This window comes from Myotis daubentonii, chromosome 1 (genome assembly GCF_963259705.1).
Source record: "Myotis daubentonii chromosome 1, mMyoDau2.1, whole genome shotgun sequence".
NCBI classification, from domain to species: domain Eukaryota; kingdom Metazoa; phylum Chordata; class Mammalia; order Chiroptera; family Vespertilionidae; genus Myotis; species Myotis daubentonii.
Window position 1 is genome coordinate 5,233,143 of NC_081840.1, and position 14,411 is coordinate 5,247,553.

General features: G+C 43.8%; 1 protein-coding gene across 3 annotated transcripts in view; it reads right to left on the reverse strand.

Moving 5' to 3' along the window:
- The window catches only part of SETD3 (SET domain containing 3, actin N3(tau)-histidine methyltransferase), a 59,389-nt gene that overhangs the window by 35,052 nt on the left and 9,926 nt on the right, over nucleotides 1-14,411 (reverse strand). For all 3 annotated transcript variants that reach the window (XM_059686170.1, XM_059686165.1, XM_059686161.1), the window contains exons 3-6: nucleotides 13,629-13,721; nucleotides 11,274-11,422; nucleotides 9,052-9,124; nucleotides 8,500-8,756 (exon numbers count right to left, since the gene is read on the reverse strand). In XM_059686170.1, coding sequence (XP_059542153.1) covers nucleotides 8,500-8,756; nucleotides 9,052-9,124; nucleotides 11,274-11,422; nucleotides 13,629-13,721 — 572 coding nt within the window. The remainder of the gene's footprint in view (nucleotides 1-8,499; nucleotides 8,757-9,051; nucleotides 9,125-11,273; nucleotides 11,423-13,628; nucleotides 13,722-14,411) is intronic.

The window sequence follows — 14,411 nt, forward strand, 5'->3', positions numbered from 1 at the left end:
ATGTCTGCACATGCACAGGCAGTGGAGGGCCATTCACTGGGTAACATAAAGAGCTCGGTCAGGAAGCCTGACTGGCAGGGACTCACGGGGGTCTCGGCAGCAGAAGGGCACACATCGTCTACAAGCGGATCAGGTGAGAAGGTGAAGAACTCACGGAAGTGAGCATCGGGTGAGGAAGAGGTGAAGACAGACGCTGACAGTGCTGTGGAAGTACAATGCACAGCACCCAATCTTCTGTAGAGTATAGAAGGAATTTTTTTTAACAGAGAAAATACAACAGCCCATAAAAATATAAACCAGTTATCTGGAGAGCTGCTAGCTAAAATCCTACAGGCAGAGGATCTGAAATTCTTCCTCTACCACAAATTTCACCACTTGGAAGAGAGAGGAAGAAAGGACAGGACACAGACGTCGAGGGCCACAGAATCTTTAGCAGAGCGATGGCTTGTTCTGTTACACTGGGGACGGCGATCATTCACGCCGCCTTTTTTTAAAAAATATATTTTATTGATTTTTCACAGAGAGGAAGGGAGAGGGATAGAGAGTTAGAAACATCCATCAGCTGCCTCCTGCACACCTCCACTGGGGATGAGCCTGCAACCAAGGTACACGCCCCTGACCGGAATCAAACCTGGGACCTTTCAGTCCATAGGCCCACCCTCTATCCACTGAGCCAAACCAGTTAGGGCTCACGCTGCCTCTTGAGGTCCCATCAGGTTTAGCATTTGTCTCGGTAGGGACAAAGTGTCTTTGTACAAACTCGAAAAAGCTGCCTGTGAGGATGCAGCTCTACAGGGTCACAGCTTGGGGAGTGGAGAACAGGCTGGACTCTGGCCATTCACCTCACACAGAGGCCTTTGCCATATGTGCCTGACACGTGGAGACCTAGAAGTCGACTGGTTTCCCCCACTGCACGAGCTCAGCGTAGCCTCCTGTGTGACAGGCGGTGGTGTCACACTGGCCTCAGAAGAGAGAGGTCCCTGCCTGTGAAGATTACACTCCAGAGGAGGAGACAGGTAACAAATAATACAACAACAATTAGACAGGGACAGATGCTGTCAAAGAAACAGCATGCCCAGCTGTGATGATTAATTTTATGTGTCAAACTAGCCGAGCCACGGTGCCCAGGTTTGTTCACACATTATTCTGGATGAGAATAACATTTAAATTGGTGGACTACTGAGTAAAGCAGATTGCCCTCCCCAATGTGAGTGGGCCTCACCCATCAGGTGAAGGCCTGAGTAGAACAAAGGCTGATCTCCCCCACGCGGGAGGGAACTCTGCAGCAGCTGCCTTCAAACTTGACCTGCAGCATCAGCTCCTCCTTGGGTCTACTCTGCGGGTCTGTCCTGAAGACGTTGGACTTGCCAGCCTCTGTGATCACCTGAGCCCACTCCTAAAATAAGTCTCCTCCTATTTATATGCACATATACCCTATTAGTTCTGTTTCTCTGACTCATACACTAACACAGAGTTGATAAGGGAGGTCTACTTTATGGTGAGGAAAAGCCTCATTCAGGACGTGACATCTGAGCTGAAACCAGAGTAGATGGCAAAGCCCTGAAGCCAGATGAAGCTGGCAAGCCCCGGAACTGATCAAGGCCAGACCAGGGCCATGGTCTGGTGAAGACCAGAGGACGGTCCAGGGGGGCTGGGCTAGTACTGCTGAGCCTGGGGCAGGGTTGGGCACTTGTACAATAGGCCCTGCACATTATCACTTCTTTACTCCCCAACCTGGCCAGCAGGCACCCACCTCCTTTCCACAGAGAGGGGAACTCAGATACCACCTTAACCTGACGAGATTTACCTAGCAGGCAAGAGGCTCAGACTGAGGCCTGACCTTTCATCTCCAGGACACTGCATCCTCTAATGTAGTACTGACGAAGACATTGATGGAAAAGTCAAAGGTAGCCAGCTGGGTGCAGAATAGACAGCAGGGCAGGCTGGAAGAACTGCTCTAAACAAGAAACTATTACATTGCAAGAGCACTTTTTTGGATAATCTGCCCAGCAGAGACTTAGTGCTAAAAAGAACTTCAACTATAGTACAAAACATGGTTCACATCTTGAAAATGATGAAAATTAGGCACATGTTTAGGATGAATAATTTTCAAAATCAGAAACCATAAGTAAGAACACAGTAAGAACAGTATCTTATGCTACATTTAACACAAATTCATAATGGTCACGGTCAGCTATCAGGAACAAACAAGGACACAGGGCAGGGCATTTCAGCAATACAGCCAGAAGCTCCAACAAAGATAAAGGAACTAGAAACTCTCCAGAGAATATGCAAGCCTGGACTGATTTTCCTAAGGTTCTGGTGTTTCCACATTCTTTATATCATTAAAAGTCAAATTGAGCCCTAGGCAGTTTGGCTCCATGGTTAGAGCGTCAGCCCACAGACTGAAGGATCATGGGTTCGATTCCAGTCAGAGGCATGTACCTTGGTTGCAGACTTGATTTCTGGTGCCAGTTGGGGCTCCTGCGGGAGGCAACTAATCAATGTCTCTCTCTCACATAGATGTTTCTCTCTCTCTGCCTCTCCACTCTCTCTAAAAATCAATGGAGCAAATATCCTCGGGTGAGGATTAACAATAACAAAAATGTCAAATTGATAATAATAATAAAAAAGAGAGAGGACCATTGGCTTTATCACACCTTGGGGGGAACCAGGGGCCTGCGGCTTCCTCCAGGAGTGAACATCTCCCACCTCTGCACAGCTGAGACGAAGGTGGACAGGAGGGGCTTTCCTTCAGGGAGCTGGAAGAACCTGCCAGCAGGCAAGCCCGGCGCAGGCACACAGATGGCCCTACAGGTAAAGGCCTTGCAGTCAGCAAGGCAAGGCACAGGCACACTTTCTGTAAAGTATCAGCCAGAAAGATTTAAGCAAGACTGCTCTGCACTTAAAACCAGACCAATTCTGTGCCCCAAATTAAGACAAAACAGCCCTAGAGACAGACGGAGGCTCAGCCAGCCAGTGCCTAGGACAGGCTGGGGTCTAGCTGATCTGCTGTGAAGCCAGCCCAGGCCAGGGCGCCCTGAGCCTTGGGCAGCCTGCTCCACAGCTGGGATTCCTATCTGCAAAGGAAGGACTAACAACTCTCTCGGCAAGTGACTGTAAGGATTAAAGCAGCAGTAGGGAAGGTCACTCTGACCAGGTGGGTGAACGGCATGGGCATCGGCTGTGGCTCTGGGTTCCCTAGGATATGCTCAGGAATCGCTCCAACCCACCTTGACCCACCTGGGTCGGTCCCACAAAGACTCAGCACAGAACACTAATGTACCACAGTAAAAGGCCCCCAGTCAACTCAGATAAATAACCTGAAAATAGAAATCATTCTTTCTCTCCTCCACCCTGGAATCTCTACCCAGTTCCTTTTATCACAACCCAAGGAATAAATCTTGAGTCATGACTCTAACACAGCCATGGGCAAACTACGGCCCGCGGGCCGTATCCGGCCCATTTGAAATGAATAAAACTAAAAAAAAAAGACCATACCCTTTTATGTAATGATGTTTACTTTGAATTTATATTAGTTCACACAAACACTCCATCCATGCTTTTGTTCCGGCCCTCCGGTCCAGTTTAAGAACCCATTGTGGCCCTCGAGTCAAAAAGTTTGCCCACCCCTGCTCTAACACCTCCAGGCAATTCCATAGGCGTTCTCTCCCCCTCCACCTGCCCTCTGCCTCTGCTCCTTTCCCCTACCCCTCGGACAGGAGAAGATGTGACCCTGCCATGAAGCTCCAGAGAACGAACAGAATGTCCCGGATGGAACACATTCACCTCAAGGGGAAAACTGAAGTGGGAAGGAGGTCAGGAGAATGGTGTCTGAGAATCAGTATCCACAGCCAGACTTTCAACTTTGTACTATGTTTGCAACGTTTTTGGGAGTCTAAAAGGTATTTCAAAATAAAAAGTTAAAAAAAAATCTTGCATCTCCAGCAATACTAGTCCCTGTGCCCAGGTGTGGTACCTTGCACTTGAGAGACAATAAATACTAGTTGAATAAACAATCAAGAGGATACGATGGGTTAAAAACAGAAAGACAGTAAATGCAAGGTCAGGAGGAGGCGGTGGGCTGGTTCATCTGGGAAGGAGGCTCTGACATTGGTTTCTAGGCAGAGTCTCTGCTGACTACAAAGACACTCCCCCCCCCCCCCCCCCGTGCTACCTGGGAAGACAATGTGGAAAACCACCTTATAAAAACTGCCACCAGAGGAAATGCAGTCACAGAAATGCACTGCACGTTGCTCCTCCCAGTGCCGCTCAAGTCCACATCTACACACACATCTACAACAGCTTCAGATGCTGACTCACAGTGCCATGCTAATGCCCGGAGGTCTTTATTCCACCTGGATGCTCATTCCTAAGGCCTTGTGTGTGATCAGACTTTTATATGTAGATGTGAGCATCAGGAAAAAGCCATCTCTGGCAAGTTACCTCCTGTGCTGCTCTGTCACAAGGAGAACACAAAAATGGGAGAAGTGACTGCTTGTATTCAGCCACAACCGCTCCACGTCTTCCTCTGCCTCTTGGTGGCCCTGTTTTCAGCAGGTTGTGAGTATGCCTACTCCAATCTTCTGCCATGACAGCCTGGTAGGAGAAGCTACCTGTTCAAGGAGAACAGCCAACTTGACTGCCTACTCCACTGCCTGAAGCGTGAGGCAGGACACGGGGACACTGCTGCAATGGCTGCAGCCTTGAAGTGACATTCACAGTCAATGGATAAACGAGTCTCTCCATCCCCATGCCTTCCCCTGCACCTCTCAAACTGTGTGACCAACACCAAAGAGGAAACACAAGTAAAGTGGGACAAATCACTTCAATTATGAGGTCCATGGAAAACAGCAACTTTATAGCTATGCCGCTATTCTGTCAAACCCTGGCCACTCGCATTCACTTAGACAGCACCATGCTCAAGCTCATCAGCACAGAAAATGTGCGGGTCCCTGCGAGCCTTTAATGTTTGGACAAGCTGGCATCCCACGTGGCAGGGCCTGGTCCATTAGATGGGATTATCAATGAAATGAGCAGTTCATTCCCAGGATCTCATTTCCTTTTCACTGATGTGAATGAAAAATATCTGGACTAGCATTCATCTATGGTAAGTCAAGTCAAATCTGATATAACCTGTTTCGCTTTCACACAAATACATTACTTCAGAGCTGGGTTTAAGTCAAATCCTACTTTTCCACTAATTTCTACCACAAAACTGACCATTTCCAGGCAAAACACCCAACTTGGAGCTGAACTCTGGAATGACCTAATCTGCTAGGAGTATTTTTATGGGTTTAATACTCCAAAGCAGTTGTAAATGCCATTAAACTGTCTTCTGCTGTTAACCCTGTCTTCTCCCCTGGTTTCCCTTTCACAAATTGACAGCAATGTTACCACTTAGGGCTGTCGATGCACACTCGCCTTTCCCAGAATCTGGCTGAACCACATTTCTAAATTTAGCTTTGGGTGTCAACATTCCTCAACCGTTAAGCTACAGTATGAAGTTTCACCAGCAGGTGCTTCATGTACAAGGTACAGTAGTCAGTCCTCAACGTTGTGGATGGGTTCTGTGACTTTAAGCAAAATGACATGTAAGGAAACCAATCTTACCATGGGCCAAGTGATATGAACAAGAGTTAAATTCCTGTGGCATCTCAACATGACTATGCACACTGAATAAAACAGTTATCAGGACCTGCTTGAGGCTTCTGGATACACACATACTATCATCTGTTTAACACCTAAAGGACTCACTGTATACTATCTCAAGAAGATTACAACATAAATACAATATAAAAACCATAAGAAAACCATAAAACCCAGGCCCCTGTTGCCACCAGGAGACCAGCAGAGGCCCAGAAAGACTGCTTTATATTTTGGGGTTTTTCCCCCTGGGGAAAAAAAATTATACAAATTCATTAAAAGATAGCAAAGAATACCCAAGAATGAGATAATTCAGTGTAGTTAACAAAAATTCCAATAAGGTTTCTGTGATATACAACAAAGTAATCCTAACATTTAGATGGAACAGCAAATGGCAAATAATTGTTGCAATGATTTTGAAGAACAAGATTGGGAGACTTGCCAGGAAAGATTGTTTAAGAAAATGTGGTAAAGCAAGTTAAAGACAGAAAATAATCTGAACTAGCAAGTGGCCACTAAAAGGCCTTTGACCAAAGAAATATGCTGGGAGGAAAGAACACAGGAAATTCTTTTTCTAGTTTATAGGCAACAGAGAGAAAGAGAAACACTGGATAAAAAATGCCATGCAGAGAAATCTCTCTGAAGAAACTGCTAATCAGTGGACATTAGTGCCAGTGCTTCTTCTCGCTTGGAATAAAAATCCTAAAGTCTGAAGCAAGATATTAAGGCTGGACTATGAGCTTTCACCACCATAGACACATGAAACTGGTCTTGCTCGCTGTCACATGGCTGGTACATCATGAGACAGTGGCCAACAGCTGTGGCTGGCAGACCCCCGAGCCAGCATGAGCTCAGAAGAAAATGAATGGATTTCGGCTCAGATGCACTGCTTGGTGCAGGCCCCAGGAAGATGACTTTAAATGGGAAGTCACACTAAAAAGAGCAAAATCCAGTTCAAGAATTTGAACCCCAAAATGGTATACAAGTGTTTGTGAGATATGACACGTGCATTTCTCTGAGAAGAGGGTTCCCCTGACACTGAAAAAGGTTGAGTCATAATGCAAAAAAAAAAAAAAAAAAAAAAAAACCCACTGAAGGCAGGTCACTGTAATGAAACAGTAACTATGGACTGATGTGCCACTACTCACTTTCTCCCTCAGTGATAATGTGCCGATGAAGTGATCCACGGCAAAGGGCAGGGGCCCCACATCTGATCCTGGAAATGTATGAGAGCTATGGCTTGGTGCTGGTGTGAGAAACCTGGTTCTAATAAAACAACGGCAGTACAATGCCAACATCTGTGTTTACTTGGGACGGCTACTAATGACTTGCAGAAGCAATGAGAACATTCTAAAACTAGAAAAACAGCTAGACTCAAAATAGGATGTTTTAAAAACTTTTGCTTAAGTCTGTTTTTCTTTGTAACAGATCCTTATGCAAAATTCTTCTATTCCATAGCCTATACCTTCCTGATGTCACACAGCGCATCCCATTCTGAAACTAAATCACTGGGTAAGAAATTCTCTACAAAGCTAATTATGACGTGTTTCATCTTGTAATGATTCCCTTCTGCTGCCTATTGGTACTAATGTTAAGTGACGGTGACGTTGGCTTCTTCTGAGGAAGAACCACACCGGGACTGACACACTGTCGGGGTGATGGCGTTTGCCACATGGGAAGCAGTGCTTCTCCCACTGGAATGTGGGTTCCGGGGCACCCAGTGGCATGTGGGGGTCAGAGGAGAGATGGGGCAGTTTTCCCACAATGCCAATCTGACATTACAGTAAGTCATCACACATGACTTTAGCACACCAACATTTGCATTAATTTTTAAGATTTAAAAACATGAGACCAAAACCCAGCAACAAAACATGAGAGATTTTAACCATTCTGAGCTTGTGATGGGTCATTTATGAATGGGAGTTTCTTAGTAGAAAAGATTAAGAAATACTAACATAAGGTACTGTGGGGACAGGGTAAGAAGCTATTTAAAACAACTGAAAAAATAAGCAAATAAAATAGACAACGTGGCCTGAAGGATCAAAACACAAAATGGTAACACTAATTGAGCATTTCTATTAAGTCCGACTATATTGAGGGCCTCACATAGATCAATGCATTTCATCTGCTCAGCAACTCTGGAGTCAGGAGGTGTATTACCCCACTTTACAGATTAGAGAATGGAAGCACAGAGACTTGCCCAGATGACACAGCTCCAAGTGGTGCTGCAGGAATCTGCGCCTGGCCGGCTGGCCCCAGAGCCCTCTCTTCTCAATCACCGCCACACTGGCTGGCGGAGGGTGGCTTCAATCACAGTATCTTTCGAGTGTCTTACAGGAAGCTGTCCTATCAGCCATGGGCCCTGAGACCATGTTCCCAACCTTATGGAGACTTTTATATGACTCTTTTACTTAGGGCTAATTAGAATTAATAAAATATACAGTATATTTTGAAAAAAACAAATCAGCATTATAATTTAGTAAACTGTCAATATTTTACAACAAGAACTCACAAATGGACTTTCATTTTCTAGGAAAATTTATACGCCAAGCACTGTGCTATATTTTAGAGGTTTAAATTTTTACTGTAATCTGTTTACAGAACTCAGTGACTATTAGTCATAATATGTAACAACTGCTGTTTATATTAACACTGGACACTGATGAAGTCAGATAGTCAAACCATCTTTCATTGACAGTTCTGTGAAAACGGAAACAATGGATTAGAACACCTTACAATGTAAAAAAGCAAACTGTTGATGCGTTCTTACTGAGGGACACAGTGGAACATCCGTGGGATCAGTTACTCCCCCACCCTGTCACACAGACAGGTAGAGAGTGGCCAACAGCTCACCTGGATGACCTTGTAGAAGTAGGCGTACTGCCGAGCTGTGTTCTTATATTGGCTGAAGACATCGTGGACAGCCTGTGTGGACTGCAGAGACCGGACTTCGTCTTCCTCGAAGTAGAGAGGGGTGTCGTACTCGCTGGGCAGGGTCTGAATGTAGGGCTGCCAGAAGGAGTTAGGGTCGGCACGCTCACACAGCAGGTGAAAGGCCAGTGTGATATTTCCCATGGCTTGAAGAATTCGGTCTTGAGAATATAAGGGTCCTAGAGTAACCCAGAAGTTAATAGCATAAGTTCCACAACTTCTTTTAAAAGTATTCATTTATATGATTAAAGTTATGGAAACTAAACAATCCTACAACGTTTTAAGTAACTTGCATCTCTCTTTTGACATTCATCTATTATGTCAGATTATAAGCATGGGAAACACCTAACATGAATTATGGGGGAAAGTTCATTAATTGAGAAAACAACCAAATATCCTTAGCTCCACAAAATGAAATTTTATATATTTCTATCATTTTTCACTTTGCTTTGAACATTCAGAAATTATCCTCACCCAAAACAGAATTTTTAGCGGATTCAACTGTCATTAGCAATTTCCGTGGAACCCATAAAAATAATTCTTCTGCCTAGAAGGGAAAAAATAAGAAAACAGAATCATGAAAATACAACACACTATAGTCTCTACTCCAATTGTGTCTATGGGCAAAAACCCCATCACACATGGACAACTTCAGGGTACATATCAGCACCACATTTTTAGTTCCCAAAAGTACCTCAAATGTAAGCATTTATGGTGCTTTTAAATAAATGGAAGCTGCTTTAAAATCCTGTCTCCAGTAGAAAAACTATATATACTGAGAAGACAACCACAAGAAACTTCGACTCTAATTTGAAGCAAATATGACAACCTGGGGTAAAGCACAAAGGTGTTTATTTTATTCTTTGTTGTATCTGTATTTGTAAGTGCTAAAGACAAAATTTCTACCTCCAGCAAAAACCTGACTCTACCCATGTGAAGTAGAATACCTTACAATGTTTCAAGCTGGAGTAACAGTCCCTATTCTATGTGCCTGTCTTTAAAACATGACAGTTACTAGCAAAAACACAAGCCCACAAGACACATGTTTTGGCAATGAAATGCCTTTTTCAGTATGTTCTGTATGTGTATTTATACAGTACCTTGACCATGGTGATGGTATCATGCAGATGTTTCAACTCAGCAAAATGTATATATTAAACATGTGCAACTTTTTACATATCAGTTTCAATAAAGCTTTTTAAAAAACATGCACTTAGTGACAACCAACCACAGCCAAGGTATTTAGGGCAGCATCCACACTAACGATGCTATTCGTCTGATGCATGAGAAGCATGTGTGCTATCTCGTTTACTCTTGCTGTTTACCAACATCTATTTATCTACTATTTGAATTACGTTTATGTGTGCCTTGTCCCTTACTACAGACTATAAGCAGCATGAAGGAAGGAACCTATGTGTTTTGGAAGCCTGGTATCACATTGTTTGCGGGTAGTTTTTATTGCACGCTAACAGATGGCGTGGGCCATTTTTGCTAATTTTTTGCGCAAATGGCAATGTTCAGTAAAATTACGATAACTTTAGTTTACGTATTTCTACATTACCCGCATTCTACCGCTAGTCTATAAAAAAACGTATTAATACGTGTCCCGCGCTCTACTACACTGGTAGAACGTATAAATACGTAAAACATACAAACACATTTCCCGCATACAATGTGGTATAATAAGCAAGGTACGTTGGCATACTAGATTATTTAATACACACCTAATAAACCAGTTTAACAATGTATCATCGAAAGGGTAACTACCAGCTGGCCAAAAATGTTGCTAGAAGTTTGAGGGGACCTAATAACACCCACTTCCTCTCCCAAGTTCTGAACCAAATGAGAGAGACCCAAGATTCCAACAGACGTTCACCCAAAATACCACTTACTGAATCCCAGAATTAGACAGACCTCCCACCTAGTTACAGGCAGAACTGGAACCCCAGAGGCCTCCCCACGTGTGGCCGGCCCCTGGAAAACTTAGAGGGTGGAGAGAGCACAGCACAGCGAACGCATGTGGGCAGCAGCTCTCACTGAGAAAGACCAACCCCAGTTCCTTCTCCCAAAATCATCAGCGTACTCCTGTTGAGAGGCAGGAGAGGCAAGAGTGAGAGGCAGGAGAGGCTGCTCCCTCCATCTTTACCAAGAGTAAAGAAAAGCATTTGTCCTTCAGCAGGTGTATATTTCTCTTCTTTTCCTATCAGTCGTGATTTGCCAGTCCAGTAAGTGGTGCCTCCAACCACTCTGTTACCCATTCCAGAAAACTGGTAAGCATCCCCTACACTGCCAAACCCTCAACCCCGCCTCCACCTACATCCAATCAACCACAGGACCTGGTGTGCTCTGTCAGCAAACCACCTGAACCCACATCCTTCTCTATATTTAAATCTCAGAATCCCTTGGCATGTTCTATGGTCTCCTAACAGAGGCCCAGAAATGTGAGCTGACTTGCCCCCGTCACTGGTTATTAGCACAGCTCCCAATGAGGATGAGCAGCAAGGGACTGCCTGGAACAGGGGGGTCAGTTAGAGGACTGCTGCAGCAGGAGGGGCAGTGCTGGCTGCACCCTTCCGCCCTCCCCCGCCCACAAGACTCAGAACAAGCCCAAGTATGTCTCCACGTCCTGTGTCCTCTACACGACACAATCCAGACACACTTAGACTCCCCCCCAGACCAACAATTTATAAACTCACCTTGATATCTCTTGTTGCTCTCAAACCAAAGCCCTCTTCTTTGAAATTAACCATTTCAAAACCCTCAACCGAAGCTCCATTTTCAGAGGCCCATTTCATTAGATTAGGAAAGTAATCTTCTCTTTTTCCATCAAAAGTAACAGACAGACCTGTATCAATCCATGTTTTACAAAACAAGAGCTACTTTTAGGACATATATCATTCATGCTACTCTCAGAAAATAAAAATAAAAACAGACCATAACTAACACAGGAAATAGTAAAGCACTCCAATCTTAAAAAAAAAAAAAAAAAAAAAAAATCAAAGCTAATCACCAGGTAGTCACAGGACATAGTGACAGGAAAGGTGAATTAAAATCCTAACCTTCCCGTGGGTTACAGAGAAATATTTACAGATCCCAGGTCATATGAATACTGACTGCTAGGTAATATGATGGGAAAGCCCTCACAACTACTACAGATGCATAGAGCAGCTTCCCCTGTAAGTCAGCGTGCCACCTATAATATGCACATTTGCTTTAACAAAATACCCATGAAAACAAAGCTCAGTAGTTGTCACATGCACACAAGAAAATGTGTGTGCCCTGGCCGGGTGGCTCAGTTGATTGGAGCGTTGTCCTGTACATCAAAAGGTTGAAGGTTGGATTTACAGTCATACCTAGTTTGTGGGGTCGGGGCATGTACAGGAAGCAATGGATCGATGTTTCTCTCTCACATTGCTGTTTCTCTCTCTCTCTCTCATTCTAATCTCTCTCTAAAAATCTGTAAACATATCCTCAGTTGAAAATTAAAAATAAATAAGAAAATAAAAATCAAATTAGAAAAAAAAAAAGACGTGTGTAAAGGATGAGCCCTGATCCTAAAAGCACAAAACTGGAGAGCTCTGCAACAGAATTCTGTGGAGTAATTTAAAGATGAAAAGCCATGCATAGGAAAAACCATTATTTTTTTGATGAATAAAGGGAGAGGAACAGAAGCTTTATTAAACACGAGGAGCAGGGCGTGGAAGTTAGCCCTGTGGTGCCATGGCCGTGTCACCACCATGTAATTGAAGGTCAACTAGAGGTGTGGTGCAGGATCACCTAGCAGGGTGCATTGCCAGGCTAGGTACGCATATCCTTGCTAATTGAAGAAAACTGCTTTTGTTAGGAAAATCTAAGACTTAGAGAACAAATGAGTGCCTGACTTTGGTATCAGTTGTAGTACAGTCTCTACTCAGAAGACACACAGGATATACAAAACTTTTCAGCCCCGTGTCTGGTGAGCCAGGATTAGCACAGTCTACACTTGGTGCAGATAAACACCTCATGAAGGGGCCTGTCACCGTGTGGGGTTTGAGACCATCTATCCCAGTGGTTCTCAACCTTCTGGCCCTTTAAATACAGTTCCCCATGTTGTGACCCAACCATAAAATTATTGTTGTTGCTACTTCATAACTGTAATGTTGCTACTGTTATGAATCGTAATGTAAATATCTGATATGCAGGATGGTCTTAGGCGACCCCTGTGAAAGGGTTGTTCGACCACCAAAGGGGTCTCGACCCGCAGGTTGAGAACCACTGAATTCTAACCTGAAGGCTGCATGTTGTAGGTGTGCATGGGGAACCATAAAGCTCCTGCTTCAGAGAGCAAATAAACTCTCTTCTGACTCGCTTCCGTGACAATAAATAATAAACAAACAGGGAACCCAAGTAGGTTTTTCTCATCCTTTTAAAGGCAGGCTACTTATTATGCATTCTCCTTCCACCTCCCATGTGGTCCTGAATACCAATCTTAACTTTTTGTGCTTTATAGAACAAAAACAATAGGAATATTGAATAGGCTTTTTCATCTGATACTTGGCCCCACTGCCAGCCTGGCTGAGAGTCATTCTGATGTCTCCTGAATATACCCTGTAAAACACAGCTTGGGAAACAGAACTACATCTCTTTTTTAATCAAAGCATGATTGAGTTCATCATAAATCTTGATAAACATTAACCAATCAGTATATACTTGTGTGTTGGCCATGCACAGCATTACAGACTGACTCCAAACCCTGAAGTAAGCAGGATGGGCAAACAGATTTAAATACATATTTCAGAGAGTAAAGGTAAATGAAAGATGTGTCATTTTAGCCCCCAGAAACAAACATTTCCCCCCTAAAACTCAATGGTTTTCCCCTCCCAGAGCAGGTGATGGCATCTCAGAAATGAGAGGCTCCGGAGAGTCCCATGTCTCCCAGCCTAGCAGCCCCTCGCTCCACAAGGACCTAACAGGGAGGATGAATAACCCAGACTGTAACTACTCTCAACACCTTTCTGACCTATGCCAAGTCTCTGCACAATTTTCTTAAAATATCATTCCAGAAAATGTACCTTTTTGCTTTTTCCGTATTTTCTCCACTAGAGACCGGATCTGCACATATTCTTCCCACTCTTTCCCTGGGCCAGGAGCAGGGCTACTGCATTCTGCAACACAAAAGCCACAGTCTCAAACATTTCCTTCCACTTAACCTGTGGTCTTCAGAAGGAGGAGGATTTAGGTTGTTGCTGTTGATTTATTTATTTTTAAAGGACAAAGATACTACAGCTGTGATGATAAACATGAGAAGCATACATCAGGTATACTTTTCAAAGCATGTAAACCCTCCGACACAATTTAAATGCCACTATTCAACTGTGACTCTAGTACAGCCGTGGGCAAACTATGGCCCGCAGGCCGGATCCGTCCCGTTTGAAATGAATAAAACTAAAAAAAAAAAAAAAAAAAAAAAAAGACCGTACCCTTTTATGTAATGATGTTTACCTTGAATTTATATTAGTTCACACAAACACTCCATCCATGCTTTTGTTCCGGCCCTCCGGTCCAGTTTAAGAACCCATCGTGGCCCTCGAGTCAAAAAGTTTGCCCACCCCTGCTCTAGTACCTAAGTGTTTGCACCTGGCTTACATCTATCTCTTTCTTGCTGCTGATTCATTTTCCTCAGAACATACTTGTGAACAGGAAAATCTAAAAAGTTATGCTAAAATGCAAAACGCTGCCCTGAAAATTCTTCCAGATGTTAAAAGAAGGTAATATTGAAAGTTAACATTTCTTTCTAGTTAAACCCCATAACAATGGCTCCCTAAGGGAAATTGGACATAAGGACAATTCATCAA